Below are 21,511 nucleotides of genomic sequence, written 5' to 3'. Positions count from 1 at the left end.
TGGATGGTAGCATCCAGAAGTTTTGCAGGGATCCAGATCTATCTTTAATAGGGGAGACCGGGGATGGTTGTAACATGGGGAGAGCTGAAACGCCACTATTTTCACCAATCAAGGATGAGACAGGAGTCAGATGATTATTCCAGTGTTTGCCCACTTCCTTAATCTCACATGGCAGTGAACAAGGCTGAAAACACATGCATGCTGATTTTATTGACTAAAAACTGATTTTGGGATAAGAAAGTATTTTTTTTTACCAACACTTAATTTAGTTTAGTACTTATGTAACTTAAAATAAAACCATATGACTTACAGTAAATGAAAAAGTTGTCTTTTAGGCAAAATGTGATGCATTCCCCCCTTGCTAATTTCAAATCACTATGCTAACACAGCTACCTAAACATTGGCTGACAGGGTTGGGGTGGGTTGTAACATTTATGCTAACAGTGTTACAACCGTCCCCATTCATAAAATTAAGTTGTTTTTTTTTTTTATTTTATTATTTTTAAAGTATATCTAGGCAATGGAAAAAAGAAAGAGAGATGTGTGCCAGTTTTTTTTTTTTTTTTAAAAAAAGCATCTGATGAGGTCTCAAAGAAGGGAAAGTCATTCAGATCAGTTACAGGAATCTGTCATGTAACACTGGGCAGATCCTGCAAATCACTGCAGAAGCTGAGAGACCAACGATCCAGTCATCTTCCCAGAGTAAGCTACAATAGAATGAAGAAAAGCAGAAGAAGAAGCAGCAGCAACACCACCCCCACCAATAAATAAATAAATAAACACACATGAAAAATGCTGAAAGGCAATGCTGAAGATTCTGAGACCTTGGATGATGGGAATATTTGTATTATCTACATGGAGCCATCTTGCAGCTCAAGGCCAAAGGAAGTGTGGGTAAAATGTACCCAATGTAGTCTATGGGGCCACCAAACTTGCACTCCAGGGTTACCAACTTTCATTTGTCAATATTGTGATTCAGATTAAGAACATAGTCAAACAAAATATGTACACACTAGCCCTGTTTTTTTTTTTCTTTGTTTTTTATATGGAAAAAGTATGCTCAATATCACACCTGAATCGTTTTACACAAGTGCAGAGTTACCATTAAGCAGCCATAGTACTGTTTTGAAAGTTTGAGGCATCTAACATTTCAAATTCATACACTTCTGAGTTAAACATTGAACGTTTGAGCTGTAGTCAGTTAAAGAGAAAGATTTTGTTTGGGATCTTTTTTTTCTTTTCAATAAATCAATTTTTGAAGCATATTATATGTTGTGGCATCTGTTTACGCTTCTTTTGTGTAATTGTTACGAGTCTCCCCAGTATGTGTTACAACCATACCCGGTAGTGGGGTAGGTTGTAACAAAGGACAACCGTGTGTTTGACATTAACATACGATGTCTGGATGTTCTTGCAGATTTCTGAATTGGTGCATTTTTTGTGAAAAAATGTGGGTATTTCATATAAAAGTTTGAGAACTGTAGCTCAAAAATTCAATGAGTTACAGGTGTTGCAGCAAAAAGTGTTACAACCATCCCCGGTCTCCCCTATCTTGTCAAACCTTTTTGCCCATTTACTGTGAAGTTATATGCACATACTGAAAATTGTCCTATCTTACAATGAGAAAAAATCCTTTGAAAAAATTCCTGGATCCAGATGGTCATCCGGATCAATACCAAAATTTAATGGAGTCTTAGACCAAGACCCTTTCTCAGCCAAATAATCATGGAAATCTGTTCAGCAGTTTTTGCATAAAGTTGCCAACAGACAGACTCTCCCAAACGACAGCAAAAACATAACATCCATAATATTTAAGTAATTTCTAATATGGTTGTTTAGTTCACCAATCATAGCCTGTAATATTAAGGTCATACCTCCAAAACACTGATTTTGAAATGCCCGACGATCTCACAGCGTAAATCTGTCACGTTAATCTAAATCATGATTCAAGTAGCCAAATTATACTAAAGTGACAGGACAACACATTAACATGTTTTATTAGTAAAATAAAATTTAAATGTTACATTTTCACAATTGGACAATGTCTCCAGAATGAAGACATAACGGCTTCAAAAGGACTTTATGGCTTTTGTGTTGGAAGAACAGATGAAATTGTGTGAATCATGCAGACGTTTTTGTGGCTGCTGTAGTCGACCACTAGATGTCCCTAGTATGGTCTTTCTTGAGGATTTGTAGCTTCAAATCTATTTATTTTTTTATTTCATCTATTTTTATTTTAACAATAGGGAATAGATCTCAAAACTTTCACAAGGCTTTATCTACCCATCTCTAGTATATATATTCTTTATCCTATCCTAACCTTTTCTGTACACACCAGGATGTCGGTTTTTGGTTTCTGGGGGGGAAAAAATAACAAAAAATAACAAAATAAAATCCTTCCTTTTTTTATCAAAAAGATATTCAGCTTGGTCCAATGAGTCCCAGATAATGTGAATAGAGGGTTTTATACTTTTCATGTTGCCTACTAAAAGGAGCAAATTCTAAACGTTCTATTGATTTTGATTTTCTGAACCTTAATGTAAAACCACAGAATACTAAATATTACACAGACATATGGTTTATTAACAAATGTAACGGCCTAATGAGCATACAATTATATGTTTGTTCTCCCCTAAGTACCAATGGATTTTGAAATTGCAAAATGTGTGTTATACAATGAACAAAGATTAAAGACAAATATGAAACCCGTATATTCTGAAGACATTTTGAGACTAAAACTAAACTGCTCAATAACATGAATTGAAAACTTTAAGATAATTTCAAAGTATAAACAAAATTCAACTTACTTGTAACAATAAAAACAAAAGCCTGCAACACTGTTACATCCCACCTGAAATTCCTCACCTGTCTGGAACCCATCTCACACATACCTCCTAGTTATGTTTACAAGGTCTATCAAACACTCTTGGAATGGTGTGAAGTGCCTGTTTACTACAGAGTCAAACAAAGCTGCTACATCTGTGTGAAGCAAACTGAACTCTGTTTCTGCCTGACTCTTGTCCTCCTCTGAAAGGAATGGGTCAGTACCAAATACCGACTCTCTAGTCAGTGAACTCCCCACTTCTTGTCTGTAGAAATCTGCAGCAGCAGAAGCTTCAGGGAGAAGGTCTTCGGTGACATTTGCCTTGCAGCCACATTGTGCCAAATTGTTGGGAATGCCTTTGCCTGAAATAAATTAGAAAAAGGAGAGGAGAAATTAAGATTACCAACTTATTCCTTAATTTTTACCATTATCGGTCTAATAGACAGAGTTAATTCAGTACCTGAATGCCAAAAAATGACAGGTAATATGTCTTTACAGCACAAATTAAAATTTTTAGTAGGACAAGCACAGGTTACTTGACAAATACTGCTAACCAGCATGTATGTGAGGATGTGGAATTTTACTAGATATACCTGAACTTAACATCAAATAAACTTTGATTCATAAAATACTGCAGTATGTCAAGTCTGTTATAATGAAGTACTTTGCTTCTGTAGTTGACTTGGGATTGCAGTTTTGACCAAAAAAACAAAAGACAAAAAACTACGGCAAATAAATTAAATGAAAATAATCAGTTGATGTGAATTATCATGGTTTATTTTTTATTTTTTTTTTTTATTTTATTTTGTTTGTACATGGTGATGTACAAACTACTTCCTGCTTTGCTGCCGTGCGGACGCTTCCTGCTCTGCTCTCCTTTCTGCTTGCATTTTTCTTCTTTTTTTCTTCTTTTTTCTTATCCTTACCGGCAAGAAATTTAGGAACAAGGACTCCTGGTCACTTATAAATCACTGGAACGAATACATTTTTGATAAATTTAGTTAAATTGCCATCGGAGAACTAGTGGAATGATGTCTCCTAACCCTGCAGTATCAGTGAGCTGCACTGAGTGTGAGCAACTTTCTTTGAGGATAACACAGCTGGAGAAGAGGATTGAAACACTGCAAGACATTCGTGTGAATGAAGAATTTATTGACTCTGTAGTAGCTTCTGTACATGCTACTGAGTTGTCAAATGGATTGAGTCACATCTTCATACGCGAAGGCATGTCGAATGTGGAGCCTCCCGCTACAGACCTGGCTGATACACTTCCCTGGATGTGTTCAAATGACATTGGAATAGCTGAGGAAAATCCCAAACCGGACCATCAGACTGATCTCTCCTTCTGGAACACTGTTGGTGCCAGACCAAAGTCCTCAACCCCAGCCAGAACCTGGTCTGATGTTGTTCGTCGCAGAGGTAAATCCAGCAGGAAATTTAAAGCTCCAGCACTCACTCCACCATCTGAAGTCTCACTGCATAATAAATACGATGTGTTGAGTCATATTAAAATGAATGATGATGAATGTAATGCAAGGATTTATCAAAATTCAAGAAATAGCCCTAAAACTCAGCCCAGGGCTAACCAGACCAGGAGGAGAGGCCAAAATCCCACAAACAGGAGGACTAGAGAAGCTATCGGCGCCTCCACACAAAAACAAATAGACACAATTCTGATTGGGGACTCCATAACACAGCATGTGAGGATGGCAAAGACGGAAAATTTAACACTTTTTGATACATCAGTCAGAGAACTGACAGAGATGTTGCCGACCATTCTGTCTTCACATCCAGATGGTATGAAGATTATTGTCCACACAGGGTCTTTTGATATTCTGAGGAGGAAAATTGGCTCTGAGATCCTTAAAAAAGACTTTTCTCTGCTGTTGGAGAGACTGTGTCAGTTGGGAGCACACCATGTTTACATTTCAGGACCCATTCCTACAGCGGGTAAAGGAATTGAACTTTTCAGTAGGCTTCTTGGCCTGAACACATGGTTATCAAACGCATGTATCACCCATGGGATAAAGTTCATTGATAACTTCAATATCTTTTGGAACTGTAAGGAGCGATTCAGACCTGATGGTGTGCATCCAAATCTAACTGGATGCAGATTACTTGGTGCACACTTGCGTCATGCTGTTGGGACGGCAAACCCAAACATGAGTGTACAGATAAGAGTGAAGGACACAGCAGAGAAGCGATCAACTCCCAGCTCTCCCCCCTCACCAGACCCTCTTCTCCACATCACTCAAGGTCTTAAAAGGATGTCTCTATCCAGGTCTGAACCCCAGCGACCACCATCTACCAAGAAATACAGGGCTCCCCCTCCTCCCCCTCCTCATCCTCCTATTAGATCATCTGTCCTGACCGAGCAGGGCATGGGAGGAGGGTCCCAGAGCAGCAGAATTCACAACAAAGATAACATGCCATGATGCGTTCAGGGTCCTTGCTGTAGTTTTGCTACTACTGACAGCTGTTCTGAGATCAAGCCTGGACCCAGTAGGATTCCTGTGTTAATTAGTAAAATAAGGAATCGAACACGGTCAGCTTGTGGGGTGAATCGATCTAATCTGTTAACTGTACCTTGTATAACTCAGAATACAACAGAGACCAGTGTAAACTTCACAAAGCTAGCTGTACTAAATGTTAGATCTCTGTCCAACAAGTCACTGTTAGTTAATGACTTCATCATTTCTCACAGTTTAGATTTTCTTTTTCTGACAGAAACATGGTTAACAGAAGACACAAGTGCTACAGTTCTTAATGAAACAGCACCCCCTCATTTTAGTTTCATGAATAAATGTCGAAACGGGAGGAAAGGGGGAGGAGAAGCTGCCTTATTTAAAGATTCATTCCAGTGTAAAGAAATGTCATTTGGTGATTTTACTTCTTTTGAATATCTTAGTTTTATTTTAAGGGGCATTCCTAAAATCCTATTTCTAATCATCTACAGACGTCCAGGACACTGTGTAAATTTTATTGATGAATTTTCTGAATTATTGTCGGTTATCTCTACTGATTTTAACCATTTCATCATAACTGGGGATTTTAACATTCACATAGATAACATGACGGATGGTAATGTCAAGGAATTTTGTTCCATATTGGACATGTTTGGTTTGTGGCAACATGTTAAACAACCGACCCACATTCGAGGTCACATTCTGGACCTGGTTATTTCAAAGGGTGTTGATATTTCTTCTGTTGCGGTCACTGACTTGGCCTTGTCTGACCATTTTTGTATTTTGTTTGATTTACTGATCACTCAGAATGTCCAACCAACCTGCTTCTCCGTTAGGAAGAGGTACATTAATGAAAGAACAAGTGCTAAGTTTGTGGAGGCCATAGCGATGTTACCAACAACCAGTGCAGAGTCAGTTGATGGACTCCTGGATAATTTCAATCTGAAAATCTTGAATGTAATGGATGCTGTTGCACCGATAAGAATCAAGAGCAACTTGAGCAAACAGAAAACACCATGGAGAAACACCACTGTGGTTACCAGCCTAAAAAGAGAATGCAGAAAAACTGAGCGGAAATGGCGGAAAAATAAATTAAACAAATTAAACAAATTTACTATGAGCTGTACAAACAAAGCCTACGTAACTATAACAATGAGCTGTGCAAGGCCAGAGAGCTGCATTTATCTGAAATGATTAACAGGAATGTCAACAATTCTCGCACTCTGTTTGCTATGATTGAAAAACTTACAAATCCTCCTAAACAGATAAGCCCAGAGCTCCTTTCCACTGAGAAATGCAACCAATTTGCAAACTTTTTTAGCCAAAAAATTAAAACAATTAGGCAAAATATTAATTCCACACAGTCACACAAGAAAAGTAGTCTGTGTCTAAAACCCGGAAATAATTCTGATGTCATGTCACAATTTAAAATGGTGAATTTAAAAGTCCTACAAGAAACAGTTTGGCATTTGAAATCAACAACATGCACTCTGGACATGATACCATCCGACTTTTTAAAAACAGTTTTTACCTCAGTAGAAAGTGATCTCCTACTGATAGTTAACAGCTCACTGGCATCAGGCATTTTTCCCCAGTCACTAAAGATAGCTGCTATTAAGCCACTCCTAAAGAAAAGGACTCTAGACGCCTCTATAATGAACAACTATAGACCTGTCTCTAACCTCTCTTTTATTTCCAAGATTATTGAAAAAGTTGTATTTCACCAGCTTCATGACTTTTTAAATGAAAGTGGAAATCTTGATAAATTTCAGTCCGGCTTCCGACCTCATCACAGCACTGAAACAGCTCTGGTCAAAGTGTTAAATGACATTAGGTTGAATACCGATTCTGGTCAAGTATCAGTCCTGGTTCTGTTGGATCTCAGTGCTGCGTTTGATACTGTAGATCACAGAATCCTGTTGCACAGGCTGGAAAACTGGGTTGGACTTTCTGGAGCGGTTCTTAACTGGTTCAGGTCCTATTTAGAAGGCCGGAGTTATTTTGTTACGATCGGCAGCTATGAATCCGAGCGAGTGGCCATGACTTGTGGAGTCCCCCAGGGGTCAGTCCTTGGACCTCTTCTGTTCAACTTGTATATGCTCCCTTTGGGTAAAATATTACAAAACTATAGCATTAGTTATCAAAGTTATGCAGATGATACACAACTTTATGTGTCTCTGTCACCAGATGACTGCAGTCCAATAGACTTAATGTGTCAGTGTCTGGAGCAAATAAACACCTGGATGAGGGAGAATTTCCTACAATTAAATGAAGACAAAACTGAGATTATTCTGTTTGGTAGCAAAGAGAAGAGGGTCAGCATTGGCAAACACCTGGAGACTCGGGCTCTTAAAATTACCAACCAAGTTCGTAACCTGGGAGTGTTGATAGACTCAGATCTGACTTTCAGCAGCCATATCAAAGCTGTCACTAAGACAGCTTTTTACCAGCTCAGAAACATCAACAGAATTAAAAGTTTAGTCTCCCAGAAAGACCAGGAGAAACTCATCCATGCATTCATCTCCAGTAGACTGGATTACTGTAATGGTCTTTTAACAGGACTTCCTAAAAAGAGCATTAAACATCTGCAGCTCATCCAGAACGCTGCTGCTAGAGTTTTAACCAGGACTAAGAGATCTGAACACATCACACCAGTTTTAAAATTTTTACACTGGCTTCCAGTCAGTCACAGAATAGATTTTAAAACCCTTCTGATCATTTACAAATCCCAGAATGGTTTAGGCCCAGAATACATCTGTGATGTGTTCAGAGAATATAAACCTAGCAGAGCTCTTAGATCCAAAGACTCTGGTCAACTAGTCCAGGCCAGAGTCCAGACTAAACATGGAGAAGCAGCATTTAGCTGTTATGCTGCAAACAAATGGAACAAACTGCCAGTGGAGATTAAACTTTCCCCAAATGTAGACATTTTTAAATCCAGGTTAAAAACTTTTCTTTTCTCATGCGCCTATGCATGAAATCTGCACGGTAACTTTTTTTTTTAACTTATCTTGCTTTTAATCATTTTAATGTAATTTATTATTTTATTGTGATTATGTGTTGATTATGAGTTGATGCCTTTTACTATTCTAAATATCTGTAATGTCTTTGTTTTATGTAAAGCACTTTGAATTGTCGTGTACATGAAATGTGCTATACAAATAAACTGCCTTGCCTTGCCTTGCCTTGCCTTGCCTACATTTTTTTTCTTTGAGACAAAAATGAAGGTGGTAAAAACCCATGTGTAAACATGTTTGTGTTCATGTTTACTAAACAACAGTTTAAGGCTAAGTGTGTACAGTGTGCTCTGAGGTCCAGTACAGGTTTAAATATGAAACCATATACTTGTACTATGAAGCCAGAGTAACATACCCTGGCTACCTCTCTGTCACCCGGGTTGACATTGGTGATCTGGATAGGCGGTACTACGAAGCTGGTTATCAACTCAGTAATCCAACCCAGGGTTTTCCCATCAAGATCAGTGTGTGCTCACATAAAAGGGTCGGAGTTTGACCAATCACAAACATGGACAAACCCTGCAGAGCAGCTACTTTACCATGGAGGAGCAGATAATTATTCTTTAAAAATGTGAAGAATTTAAACACATCATCCAGGCCAAAAGCAACACTGTTGCCATAGCAACAGCCAGGAAGGAATGCTGGCAGAACATATTCACATAATAAGTAAACTCTGCAGATTATATAATATTAATATATCGGACAATATAAATGGACAGTACTCTGATTACTTCATTACAGCCCAGATGTTTCGGGCAGAGCTTCCTCAGTTCCTTCCTTAGATATTTAAACATACTTGGTATCAGTCAAGAAGAAAAACATACTTCAAAGAGTTTATTGACAAGACTATTTCTTCATTAAAAGGATGCATCTATCCCTAATAACTCTGTCTCTCCTAAGCACTACTTTTAAGATCTGCACACCAAAGTAGACTGAATGGGCGGTCATTTTCCAAAAGATCTGAGTGGTCAGGAGGTGGTCCTTTTAAACTTGTTGATCTCTTATCTAGAACATAACCTGCTCCGGTGCAGGTTAGCTGTTCAGCATTAGTCACTGGGGTGATTTACCCTGGTAAAAAGTGAATCAGGGTCATAGTACAGAAAACCCCAGGTTAACCCTGAAGTTACCTACATAAGAGAAAACCCAGCTTTGTAGTCCAGGCTTCTGGGCTGTCTGAGAAAGCTTGTGTTACCATTTTACTCACCCGGGATTCGATGGGCATTCCATGCCTGCAACGTTCTCTGTACTCCAATGTTGCTTAACTGACAGGTCAGATTGGATGTGCAGTACCTCGTTAAGTTGTCATCCATGTTCAGTCTTTCTTGGTCAATCAATTGAACAATAGCAGTTTTAATGGGATAATTGACCCTTGTGTTTATTTCAGGCCAGATCCTCTCCACTGTATGATTCTGTAAAAGAAATATTTACAAGGAAAATTAAAATTGTACTTGTCCAAATGAAAATAGTCTCTAAAATAGTCCAGAACTTGGGTGTCAAAGTCTGTAGTCAAGGGCTTCAGTCATGCAGGATTTTTCCATGTTTCCCTGCTTCAACACATCTGACGTGAATGAAATGGATTCAGCAGCCTATAAAGTTCTGGACAATGACATATTTTTTTTAAAGCCGGTGTGTTGGAGCAGAAAAACATTGAAAACCAGCAGGTTTGTGGACCTCAACCGGAGCTGGTCATCCCTGGTATGGAATGACAAAGTAGTGTTTAGCACTAAATTTAAGATATTTTATGATTTTATGTAGTTAACAGAAACACTCTTAAATCAAAACACCAATACAACATCTTCCTGTTGAAGGCTACAACCTTGTTTCAGTCTTGAAAGAGGAACAGAGAATGGTGTTTGTTTCTGGAGACTTACTTTTGTTGATGTAGATTGGATGTATGGCCTTCTCTCTTTGTTGTACCGATGCTCAGCCAACATTTCTTGAATAAACAAGCTGAGGTAGAACTCTGTACCATGATCCACTCTAACTTGGTCCCATAGCCCATAAGCAAGGACTGCTTGACTGAGAACAGAAAGAAGAGAAGAATGCACATTAGTTATTCATCAATATTTAAAAAAAATATTTTATTAAAATTTTATTTAATTTTAAATATGCATTCATTAAAAACATGTATATTTATTAAACTTACCGGTACACCTCCTGGTAGATTGTTAGATTATTTTTTACTGGCATTGTAGAGTGTGCGACGACTTTTTTGCTGAATCCATCAATTGCCAAAACATGGGTTACACCATACATGGCCAGTTTTTCATTCTGGTCCATGTGCAGCTTATGTCCCATATACTCAGCTTGGTATGGCTGTGGGTTCAGGTTTTCTGCTCCCTAAAAATGGGATAATAATAACAATAATAATAATAATAATAATAATAATAATAATAATAATAATAATAATAATAATAATAAAATTCTAACTATTCATGGCAATGGCAATTAAAAAACTGAAGCCATATGCTGAGTTGACTTTAAACAAAACTTTCTACAAATTTGGAAAAGTTTGTTATTCATGGGTGTATGTACTATAATTATTTTTAAAAAAAAAAGAACAACCACAGCATCTTACCTGACGTCTCTCTTGATGGTAGGGCTCGTGCATCTGTGATAAAACCGTTCCCACGCGAACCTCTGATGCACGGACACCCTGTGCTGCCAAATAGCCCGTCATCATCTTTCGGCCATATCTTGGTCCGGTCTGATATTTAAATAGAATGAATGAAGTTAACAAGTAAAATAAATTAATTATATATCCACACACACACACACACATATACATATATATATATATATATATATATATATATATATATATATATATACAGTATAGAAGACATGTAATTTGGGGAACACTCTGTGTGTGGGAGTGTATGTGTATGTAGGTGTGGTCGTGTGTAAACAGGTGTGGGCGGGTGCAAAGTTTACATAGGTACGCCTTCACCTGGGGTAAAATGTTTTGGGAGAGGCAGCTGGGTAGCCGTAATTTTTGTTGACCGCTTTTCGCCTCTCGCCTCCCGCTTCTAGCCTCATGCTTCACGCTTCACGTTTCCACTCTACGCTTTTCTTTTACGTTTTGATATCCTGGTTTAGTTTCAGTCAACGATCAGTTATATCCACGCTGTATGTAACAAGCTACGCAAAAGGAATAAAACAGTGACTTGCTCACCCCCGACCTCTTCAACCTCTGCAGCAATGCTGGCAGCACTCATGCGTCTATTCCCCAAAGATAATCTCTGGATGTGACGCTGAGCACGTGTGCTCAACTTCTTTGGGCGACCGTGACGAGGCCTGTTCTGAATGGAACCTCTGCTTTTAAACCGCTGTATGGTCTTGGCCACCGTGCTGCAGCTCAGTTCAAGGATGTTGGCAATCTTCTTGTAGCCTAGGCCATCTTTATGAAGAGCAACAATTCTTTTTTTCAGATCATCTGAGAGTTCTTTGCCATGAGGTGCCATGTTGACTCTCCAGTGTCCAGTATGAGAGAGTTTGAGAGCGTTAACACCAAATTTAATACACCTGCTCCTCATTCACACCTGAGACCGTGTAACACTAATGAGTCACATGACAACAGGGATTCAAAATGGCTAATTAGAGCCAATTTGGACATTTTCACTTGGGGTGTACTCATTTTTGTTGCCAGTGGTTTATACATGAATGGCTGTGTGCTGAGTTGTTTTGAGGGGAAAATAAAATTACACTGTTGAACAAGCTGTGCACTGACTCCTGTACATTATATCAAAGTGTAATGTCTTCATTGTTGTCCTATGAAAAGATAAAACTAAATATTTGCTAAAATGTGAGGGGTGTACTCACTTTTGTGAGATACTGTATCTTCAGCACAATTCCTGTGTAAAAGTGACAAATTTATTTACCTTGGATATGGCTTCAGCAACGGCTAGCTCTAGGTGTTCATCTGAGACAGTCTTCCTGACGAGTCCCCTGTCAATCCTAAATTGTCTTATGCTTCTTTCAGAAGCTCCTCTACGCAGCCCCATTTCAAAGATTAGATAATTGGATATCTGTTTGTCTGAAAAACCGTTTCCATACATTTGGCGTATGGTTTCTTCGTAGGGCACCAAATTTGACATACTGATACTATCCTTAAAAACGTACCTGTGAGTGTTAATTATCTTCTTCTTTTTCCGATAAGATTACGAAGTTAAATGAAGCATTGGCGTGTTGCTGCCCCCTTCCGTTCATTAAGTGCAATTGATAAAAGACTGCCGTGTTTTATACTGTAAAGCACTTTGTGCATGAAAACGCTTTAGAAATAAATTTAGATTAGATTTGAAATAAGGTAGTGGACTAGTATTTCTGCGTTCATGTTTCTAATTTATTTGAAACAGTAAAGATGAAGCAGGGCACATTTGAGTGATTAGTTTTTTTTTTTACTTTACATTAAAAATAGTTATAGGTACGGAAGCGTGGAGCTGTCACCCAAATAAAAAAAATCGGACCTTATCACGTTATAACGTGATATGTTTTTTGTAAAAACGTATCACGTTATAACGTGATACTTTATTGTAATAACGTGAAACGTATCACGTTATAACGTGATAAGTTTATTATAAGAACAAGCTTGTACTGTAATACTCAGTAATCTAGAGCAATCCCAGAGAACACCAGGAGATCAAAGAAATAATCAACACTTTATTATTTGCACACATATATAAAAACAGCTCGCGCTAGCCCGGCGAGCCCACAGTATTACAGATCGGAGACGCGCTGCTACCAAACACACACCCAGCCTGCGTTAGGGTACACCGCAAGCCAGCTCTGTGTCACAACACCTTCTATAAAGCGAGGCACTACACCACACATTAGTTGCACATCAATCTGCCATTCTACCCCCAAACCGGAAGAATCTAACACCTGTGCGGAAAAGGCAAGCTACGCGCACCTCGGGCCCAGCGCGCTCCAATCCAACACTGCTTCCCACACCGAAGGCGAAGCAGCTGTCGTATTTAAAACTAATAAGACCCCACCCTCCCACACGTACACACATACATCTGACAACAAATAAGAATAAACAAAACACTTAACTCTCCCGGGTTGCGAGACCCTCCCCCGGCTCAACAGATATGACAATTCCCCGGGACACCGGTCCAGCGCTGCGAGATGCCTCCACTGACTGCAGGAGGGGTCCTCCTTCCGCTGGAGAGTGGCACAGTCGCGCTCCTAAGTTTCCCTTCCCACCTTAGCCTGCCGATCGGCGGTTCTAACCCGCTAGCCCCTCTAGCTATCTTCACCGAAGATAGAAACACGTAGGTCACCTGCCTGCGCACAGTGAGACGGTGTGTGTGTGTGTGTCTGAATTGCCACAGAGCAGGCATCCCCAACTTGGGACCTCTTGAGCCAGTGTCCTGCAGGTTTTCAGTATGGTTTATTATTTCCAGAGAAATTCCTAATTTACTACATGGGATTAAGTTTTACTTTACTAGAGAGATTTGATGAAGCTTGGAGGACACTTGTTTACGTTGCACCCTTTAAGTAGACAGGACCACGTCTTTGTGTCGGCAACTTATTTCTCCCAGTCCCAGCGGTGCATAAAGCCTTTATAATTTTCATTTTTTATTGTCAGGAGACAACATGTTATTAACTGAAAGCAGCGCACACACTCTATTGCCACTCAGACACATGCATGCACTGTCTCACTGCGTGCAGGCAGGTGACGCACCGTGTTGCTTATAACGGTCTTGTGTACAATAATAAACCAGGTCTGCACCAGCCTCTTAACAACCCATTATTTGAGTCAGGTGTGCTGCAGTATGGACATACTGAAAACCTGCAGGACACTGGCTCAAGAGGTCCCAAGTTGGGGATGCCTGCTCTGTGGCAATTCAGACACACAGGCACGCACCGTCTCACTGTGCGCAGGACCGCGGTGAAGTTGGTTTTAGGTTGGATATTCGACAGACATTCATCATTTCGTGTTCAATAGCTTCCGTTTCACGCGACCAAAACACGCAATTCCTGACTTGTATTATAGCACAAGAAGAGACAAACAAGACACACCCCTTTTGATTTGGTTTGATGGTTCCATCTATTTTTTTAAAATGTATAATAAAAAAAAAATCAATATTTCTTCAATAGCTTCCACAATTTGTGAGCGAGGGGCCCCAAACCTCAACTAAATTATTCTATTAAGACAAACAAACAAGACACACCCCTTTTGATTAATTTTGAAAGCTCCTTCTGTTTTTCAGCATGTGTCTACCCTTCGCAGAGAGGCGTGGGTAACCCGTTGAACCCCACTCGTGATAGGGATTGGGGATTGCACTTATTTCCCATGAACGAGGAATTCCCAGTAAGCGCGGGTCATAAGCTCGCGCTGATTAAGTCCCTGCCCTTTGTACACACCGCCCGTCGCTACTACCGATTGGATGGTTTAGTGAGGTCCTCGGATCGGTCACGGCCCTGGCGGAGCGCCGAGAAGACGATCAAACTTGACTATCTAGAGGAAGTAAAAGTCGTAACAAGGTTTTCGTAGGTGAACCTGCGGAAGGGTCATTAACGGTCAAGCGCCCCGCGCAGGGCCTCTCCAACCAGCCGAACCCGCCGAGGGGACGGACCCCGGCTCTCTCCACGAGAGCCCCAGGGCCCGCACCCCGAGGCTCCGCGGTGGAAGGACAGGCGTGACAGGATGGAGGCGTGCGTGCCCGAGCGCTCCTGCAGGTGGAAGAGGGGTCCCCCTCTCTCCGCCCCGGTGCCCCGGAGTCCTGTCGCGTCTCCCCTACCTCCTCCGACCCTTCCCTGCTGCCAACTCCACCCTGGTCCGAGCCCCGGCCAGCCCGTCGGACTCCCCGGCTCGGCCCCCTCTCCGGCACCGACCCCTTGCTCCGCAGCGCGCGCGCTCCCGCCGGCCCGTCCGAGGGCCTGACGGACCTGCCGTCGGGGCGCGCGTGGGAGCGCAGAGCGGGCCCGGCCTGCGTCTGGCGGAGACCCGGTCGGGGCTCTGCACTCGGAACCTCTCGCCTCAGCGCGGCGCGTGACGGTCTCGCCCTGGCCGTCCCACCGCGCGCAGGCAGGTGACCTACGTGTTTCTCATAACTGTCCCACATTTCTGTACAGCAATAAACCAGAGTAGACCAATTAATCATTGTCAGAAAGAACTGAAATGTTTCTGCTTGATGAGTATATTTTCCATAAAATGTATTTTGCTCCAATATAGCTCGTAACAACATCTGCATACAGTACAGGCTATGTTCTTATAATAAACATATCACGTTATAACGTGATAAGGTCCGATTTTTTTTTATTTGGGTGACAGCTCCACGCTTCCGTATGTGGGAGCCATTGATCTCTGCATAGTTAAACTGTTATTTAATTTTTTGTTGTTTAGTTATGAGCAACTGAAAGGACTAAATTTATTTTTTAGTCTGTCCTGTCCACCATCACAACAGCAGATTGGTCTGGCTGCTGCATTGTGCTGACCAAATTTACTCTGCCTTTGGAAATGGGGCTCCCCGTGATTTTTTAATTTTATTCTTTATTACCATGTTATTTATATAACAGTCTTTTGTTTTTGTGTTTTTTTCCCATTTCTATAACCGCTGGACCAGACCCAAGAGATAGCAGAACGAAGAGGTGAAAGAGGACAAATTTTATAATTAAAATGCCAGGTACAGGACCAGAATACCAGAAGCAGCAGTCAGGGGGAAAAATGTAATAGATTTGCAATAATAATAATAATAATAATAATAATGATAATATTATTAATAATAATTATTATTTATTATTCAAAGAACAGCCACATTAACACTGATCCTAAAGGTGATAAACTGTCACCTTTATATCAGAGTAAAGCTAGTAAATTACCATTGAAGAATGCTACCATAAACAAAAATATTTTTCATAATATATTGATCTTTCACAATATGAAATACTTTGTAATTGTAAAACTTTGAAAAGTCATTTTCGGTAAAAGACAATTAGCTTTTAAACTTGGATTTTTGTGCAATGGTAATGTGAAGTGTTTTAGGTCAAATGTTCAATAAATAAGTCTGTTTAGATCAAAATAGTTTATATGAAATGCATGTATAAAAACCATAAGATAAATCCATAAGTTCACATTGTATCAAATAACCAGTTAAGGTATTACACCTCAAAGTGCTTAAATAACAAGTTTATTTTTAACTTAATGAGAATTTCATGTTTTAAGAACATAGAAACATGAATAATTTCACATCATAAACCATTACTTGAGGAACTACACCTTAAAGTGCTTCAAAGAGAGGTAAACTACAAAATACAATTTAGAGAACTGTTTAAATAAAACATATAAAACACAAACAAGTGGCCAGCCACAACAATATTATAAGAACAATCTTTCAAATGGTGCCAGAGCTTCAGAAAGCCCAGCCACTTCATGGATGCGGTCCTCTAAATCCACTGCCCGACACTTGGGGCAGTGAGTGTGGATGTTGCTCCACTCCTCGATACACCTCCTACAACCAATGAGGCTTCTGCAGCAAGTTGAGAACATTGGCTTATCAACAGGACCTACAAGTAAAATAAATATATATATGTACACACATTACATTTAGTATATGTTCTTGAACAATGGCTTATTTATTGGCAATTGAAAAAAAATGTTTTACTAACCTTTGCAGACCAGACAACCAAACACAGATTTTAAAGAAGCTACTTCAGCTTCTGACAATGACAAAGTTGTCGTCAGTGTCGAATGTGCCAGTCCACTCAACTCCTTTATCGCTTTGGAAACGTCCTTCAGTCCCTGGGCTGCCTCGACCAGCTCCTCTATATTTTCTACAGCCTCCTGTAGCCCAACATCTTCTCTATGGCTGGAAAAATAAGATTTTTACAGATCACATATACAGTCATAGTAAAACTACCTACAGTCTTCTGTAGGCAGGGGAAAAAAAATATTTTATGAATCACTACTGTCACTAAATCTTCCCTGTTTTAAATGAAAAATATTCCAAGACTTTTTGCTTTATTCTAAACAATGGCAGACTAAGAGTAAAATGTTCTAAATGTAAAATAAAGATATGTCTTGTAATGTAATTTAACAATTCCAACAACCCGATGACCTTCTCTCCTTTCCAAAATCCAGCTAGGAAAATCATTTCAGAAATTTATGTGGAACCATTAGCATAGCACAAACACAGAATATTGGTGAATTCTCTACCAGGTTATTTGAAAAAGATATTAAATCACACCAATGATGTCCCATAAAAACAAAACAAAAAATAAATAAACAAATCACAAAACCAGTTACCTGAGCCTTCTCCTTTTACCACTCTGAAGCTGCCCCATCTGATCTTCTGGCACTGCAAACACTTTTCTGGAGTTTTGCTTCCAGTAGGTTGACCCTGTTATGACAATGAAAGGGGCACAATGGCTTTAATACCTCTTAAGCAAACTCTTGATGGATATCTGAGAATTTCTCTAGAACAGAGAATTTTAGACATCATAAATGCAACACCAAGCAAAAAATGTAGAATGTCTAAGATAGTTATGAATATACACAGCTAAAAAATAAAGGGAACACTTAAAAACACATCTTAGCTCTTGATGAATGAGATATTCCAGTTGAAAATCTTTACTTATAAAATAATATAAGAATTATTAAATCAAAATCATTAATCCCTGGAGGTCCAGATTCAAAATTATTCTCCAAACAAAAGTGGAAAGATCAGACAGGCTGACCCAACATATGTGGAAATTCAGAATGAGGTTCAGTATTGTGTGCAAGACTCTCTACAACATCTGGGCATGCTTCTTATGAGAAGACTGATGTTCTACTGAGGGATCTTCTCCCAGTCCTGGATCAGGGCATCAGTCACCCCATGGACGTATGTGACATGACATGGCAGTGGTGGATGGAGTGAAACATGGTGTCCCAGAAGTGCTGTATTGGATTTAAGTCTGGGGAACAGGCAGGCCCATCCATAGCATCAAACCTTCATAATGCAGAAACTGCTGATGCTATGGCTGGGCAGTAAATAAAAAAAATAATCGAATGAATGTTGTTGAGTGAAGGAATGTTGCAACACACCTGACTCATATCAACGAGTAATTAGCAGACTTTTGCAGAATTTCATTTCAAGTTCTGCATAAGTCTGCTAATTAAGTCTGATGCATCTCAGGTTTGTTGCAGCAGGGAAATTCTGAACACAGCCCTGGTCTATTGTCACTTGCAGGATCATTCTGTCTTGCTAATTGCTTCTCATTTCCACCTGTTGTCCATTCCATTTGTCCAACAGCAGCTGAAACTGATTCACAATATGTGTTACTTCCTAACTGGACAGACTGATGTCCTAGAAGTGGTACTGACTTTGACTTGCATGGTAATGATTATGTGTTCCCTTTATTTTTTCTTAGCACTGTTGATGTATGCCATGTGACTGTAATGCAGACTGAAAAACTGTGTAAGGATCTTAGGATCCTTTCTCAAATTTTACCCAATATTAATATCAAATAATAGTGATATGAATACAAAATACAGCAATTCCACAGAAATTCTTATAACAGTATGTGATCAAACATACCCCTAGTTCCTTCAGAGTCAACTATTTCATTTCCCAGGCTATCTGTCAAAATAATCGTCACATCTTGGCCAATCGCATCTTTCACTTTGGCCATGATGGTCCCAACACAAGCCTCCAACTCTGAGAACCTCACTGAAACAGTCTTACTGGATTCCAGCCTCCCAAGCACAACTTCCCCAATGAAGATGTTCCTAAAAATATGAACACACACATAAATTTAGTAACACACATGCACAACATTAACTTAAAGCTGACAGGCTTATGCAGCACAAAGGATCAACAGCAGCAGAATTACCCAACCCTACGCAAATAATAAATTAATCAATTTCAAACTAAATTTACAATTAGACATTCAAACCATTTGTAGATTAAAATAATTATTATGGTGACCGTGGTGTGATGTGTATATGTTATGAATTATTTATTTGATCACCTTTGAAATGTTTTGGTCACGGTAGCTCGTGGAGTGCTGCCTAAAGCGCTTTGGGGGCGATGAAATTGAAAACGATGCGGAACATCTGTAGCAGCCGGTCTTTCCACTGGAGTGCCGTTTCCATGAACCTCGTAGTGGCCCCTCGTGATTAGGTCAAAACAATTAAAGTCCCCGTCTGATCTCGGGAAAATCGCCACATTTGTGTCGTCTGTCAAATAGACTGTCTGCTTTTCTACCTGTGACAGACAGGTATATAAAGTATTAAAAATAACATAAAAACAAAAAAACAATAAACAACAACAACAAAAAATTGATAGCTTACAACTTTGACGTCTGTAGCTAGCTTGGTTGTGGTGAAGAAGCTAATCGCATACTTCACATAATTTAAAATAGTAGTAGCCGTAGATCAAGATGGAAGTCACATAGGTACATACCTGGAATATAACAGAAATCTTTTCTGTTGTCATGTCCTCGGCTCTGAGGGTAACCCTTTTATTTTCTTTAAATAAAATGAAGCTCTCCATTCTGCTGCAAAAGTTTCTCTCGCTCTTTTTTTTTTTTCCTTTTTCGCGGTCTTCCGTTGTCCACTACGTGCTATTACTACTTCCGGGTCACGCCCCTGCCTCAGACGAAAAATCAAAAATGGAATCTGAGCGCTCGTTATCCGTTTTTTCCATTTTCGTTTTGTGCACAAAATCGGAAAACGGATGACGGTCCGTTATCTGAATTTTCGTTTTGAATTCGAAAACAAAAAATGAAAAAACGAGTGGTTTTTCTATTTTTTATGTTTTGTTTTAAATGAAAAAACGAACTGCCTGAATGTACACTGACCCACCTCCCACCCAGACGCAGCCGACTGCGCATCCCCCAGGACAAAGAGTGTTCAAGATGGGTCTAACATCATCAAACATCTGCTTACATTAATAACACACTCAATCAGGGGTGGCCAACGTCGGTCCTCGAGAGCCACAGTCCTGCAGGTTTTCCATGCACCCTGCACTGCCACACCTGACTCAAACTAATGAGTCATTGTGTAAATTCTCATAGACTGTTGGATCCATTTAATTTGAGTCATGTGTGCTGGTGCAGGGATGCATGGAAAACCTGCTGGATTGTGGCTCTTGAGCACCGACGTTGGCTACCCCTGCACTCAATGATTATTTACATGCTTTATGTTTTTGCACACCTTTTCAGAAGTTTTTCCAATCAAAATTTTTTTTATTGATTTTTACATAATAATAGAAACATCTCGACAGCGAATTGTAGGCTCCCACAGAGTCTATGATTTGGGTGTAGAACAAGTATGTAAACAGTACAGTGACAGGGATATGGACTAGGGCCACCAAAAGCCCACAGTTCAAGTTATCAACATAGTACAAATATATCACTGTACTACAGAACAGAGTTTCCAGAGAGCCAATGAATTGACAGCAATGATAAGGCAAAACTTAAAATGCAACAAAATATGTGAAAATGAAATACCCAGGGTTAGGTCATGTTAAAACAAAATTATAAAGCCCTGAAAAATAAAAAACCCACCCACCCCTTGCCACTGCCAGAGTGCTGTGTTCGCTCCACCACATCTAGGACCCGGGTTGTATTATGTATCATGCAGCAAAGTTGCTACAATTGTGCCTCATTTTAAAGCCGGATATGTACGCAGAAAAGGACGCCATACTTTTTCGAAAGTGCCAAGGGATTGTTTAAGTGAAAATCTTATCTTTTCAAGTTTTAGACAGGACATAACATCTTGCAGCCATTGTGAGTGAGATGAAGGGGAGGCGTCTTTCCATCTAAGTAAGATGGCACGACATGCCAGAAGTAGGACAAAGGCTATAGAACGTTTTTTGACAGTACTCAGATGGGTTTGACCCTCCAGAACCCCAAAAAGGGCAACAACAGGGTTTGGTTTCAGTCTAGTGGCAAAGACCTTAGATAGTGTACTGAAGACATCTCCCCAATAGTTACTTAACTGTGGACAAGACCAGAACATGTGGCTGAGAGTGGCTTCTACAACATTACATCTGGAGCATAGTGGACTAATTTCAGGGTACATGAAGGACACCGAAAGAAGTCTGAATCAGAAAGGTTGAACTTCTCTTTTAGCTGAGCAAACGAGCCTATGGTACCATCGATCAGCAGATGTTGGAAGCGTGTGGCACCTTTTCAGATGTTTTTTGCTTCAGGTATGTGAAGACCTTTCAACATGGTGAAAGCGTAATATTACTGCACACCCCACACTGTGCCTA

The 21,511-nt window shown here is 39.8% G+C and overlaps 3 protein-coding genes across 2 annotated transcripts; all 3 read right to left on the bottom strand.

The window, feature by feature from the left end:
- LOC121641647 (gastrula zinc finger protein XlCGF8.2DB-like) overlaps positions 1-21,511 on the bottom strand; it is a 399,458-nt gene that overhangs the window by 239,194 nt on the left and 138,753 nt on the right.
- LOC121641670 lies at positions 1,419-12,726 on the bottom strand. Its single transcript, XM_041987948.1, has 6 exons — positions 12,188-12,726; positions 10,885-11,013; positions 10,453-10,646; positions 10,178-10,325; positions 9,511-9,715; positions 1,419-3,186 (listed from the first exon to the last, which is right to left on the bottom strand). Exons 1-6 carry the CDS (start codon positions 12,401-12,403, stop codon positions 2,882-2,884), a joined length of 1,197 nt encoding a protein of 398 aa, XP_041843882.1. The 5' UTR covers positions 12,404-12,726; the 3' UTR covers positions 1,419-2,881.
- Positions 16,309-20,088, bottom strand: LOC121641678. Its single transcript, XM_041987964.1, has 6 exons — positions 19,697-20,088; positions 19,263-19,498; positions 18,830-19,020; positions 17,557-17,650; positions 16,920-17,119; positions 16,309-16,817 (listed from the first exon to the last, which is right to left on the bottom strand). The coding sequence occupies exons 1-6, from the start codon at positions 19,784-19,786 to the stop codon at positions 16,630-16,632; spliced, it is 999 nt and encodes a 332-aa protein (XP_041843898.1). The 5' UTR covers positions 19,787-20,088; the 3' UTR covers positions 16,309-16,629.

Source organism: Melanotaenia boesemani, chromosome 6 (genome assembly GCF_017639745.1).
Source record: "Melanotaenia boesemani isolate fMelBoe1 chromosome 6, fMelBoe1.pri, whole genome shotgun sequence".
Lineage (NCBI taxonomy): Eukaryota > Metazoa > Chordata > Actinopteri > Atheriniformes > Melanotaeniidae > Melanotaenia > Melanotaenia boesemani.
The sequence above is the reverse complement of the archived record's forward strand: the minus strand, read 5'-3'. Positions and strand labels throughout refer to the sequence as shown.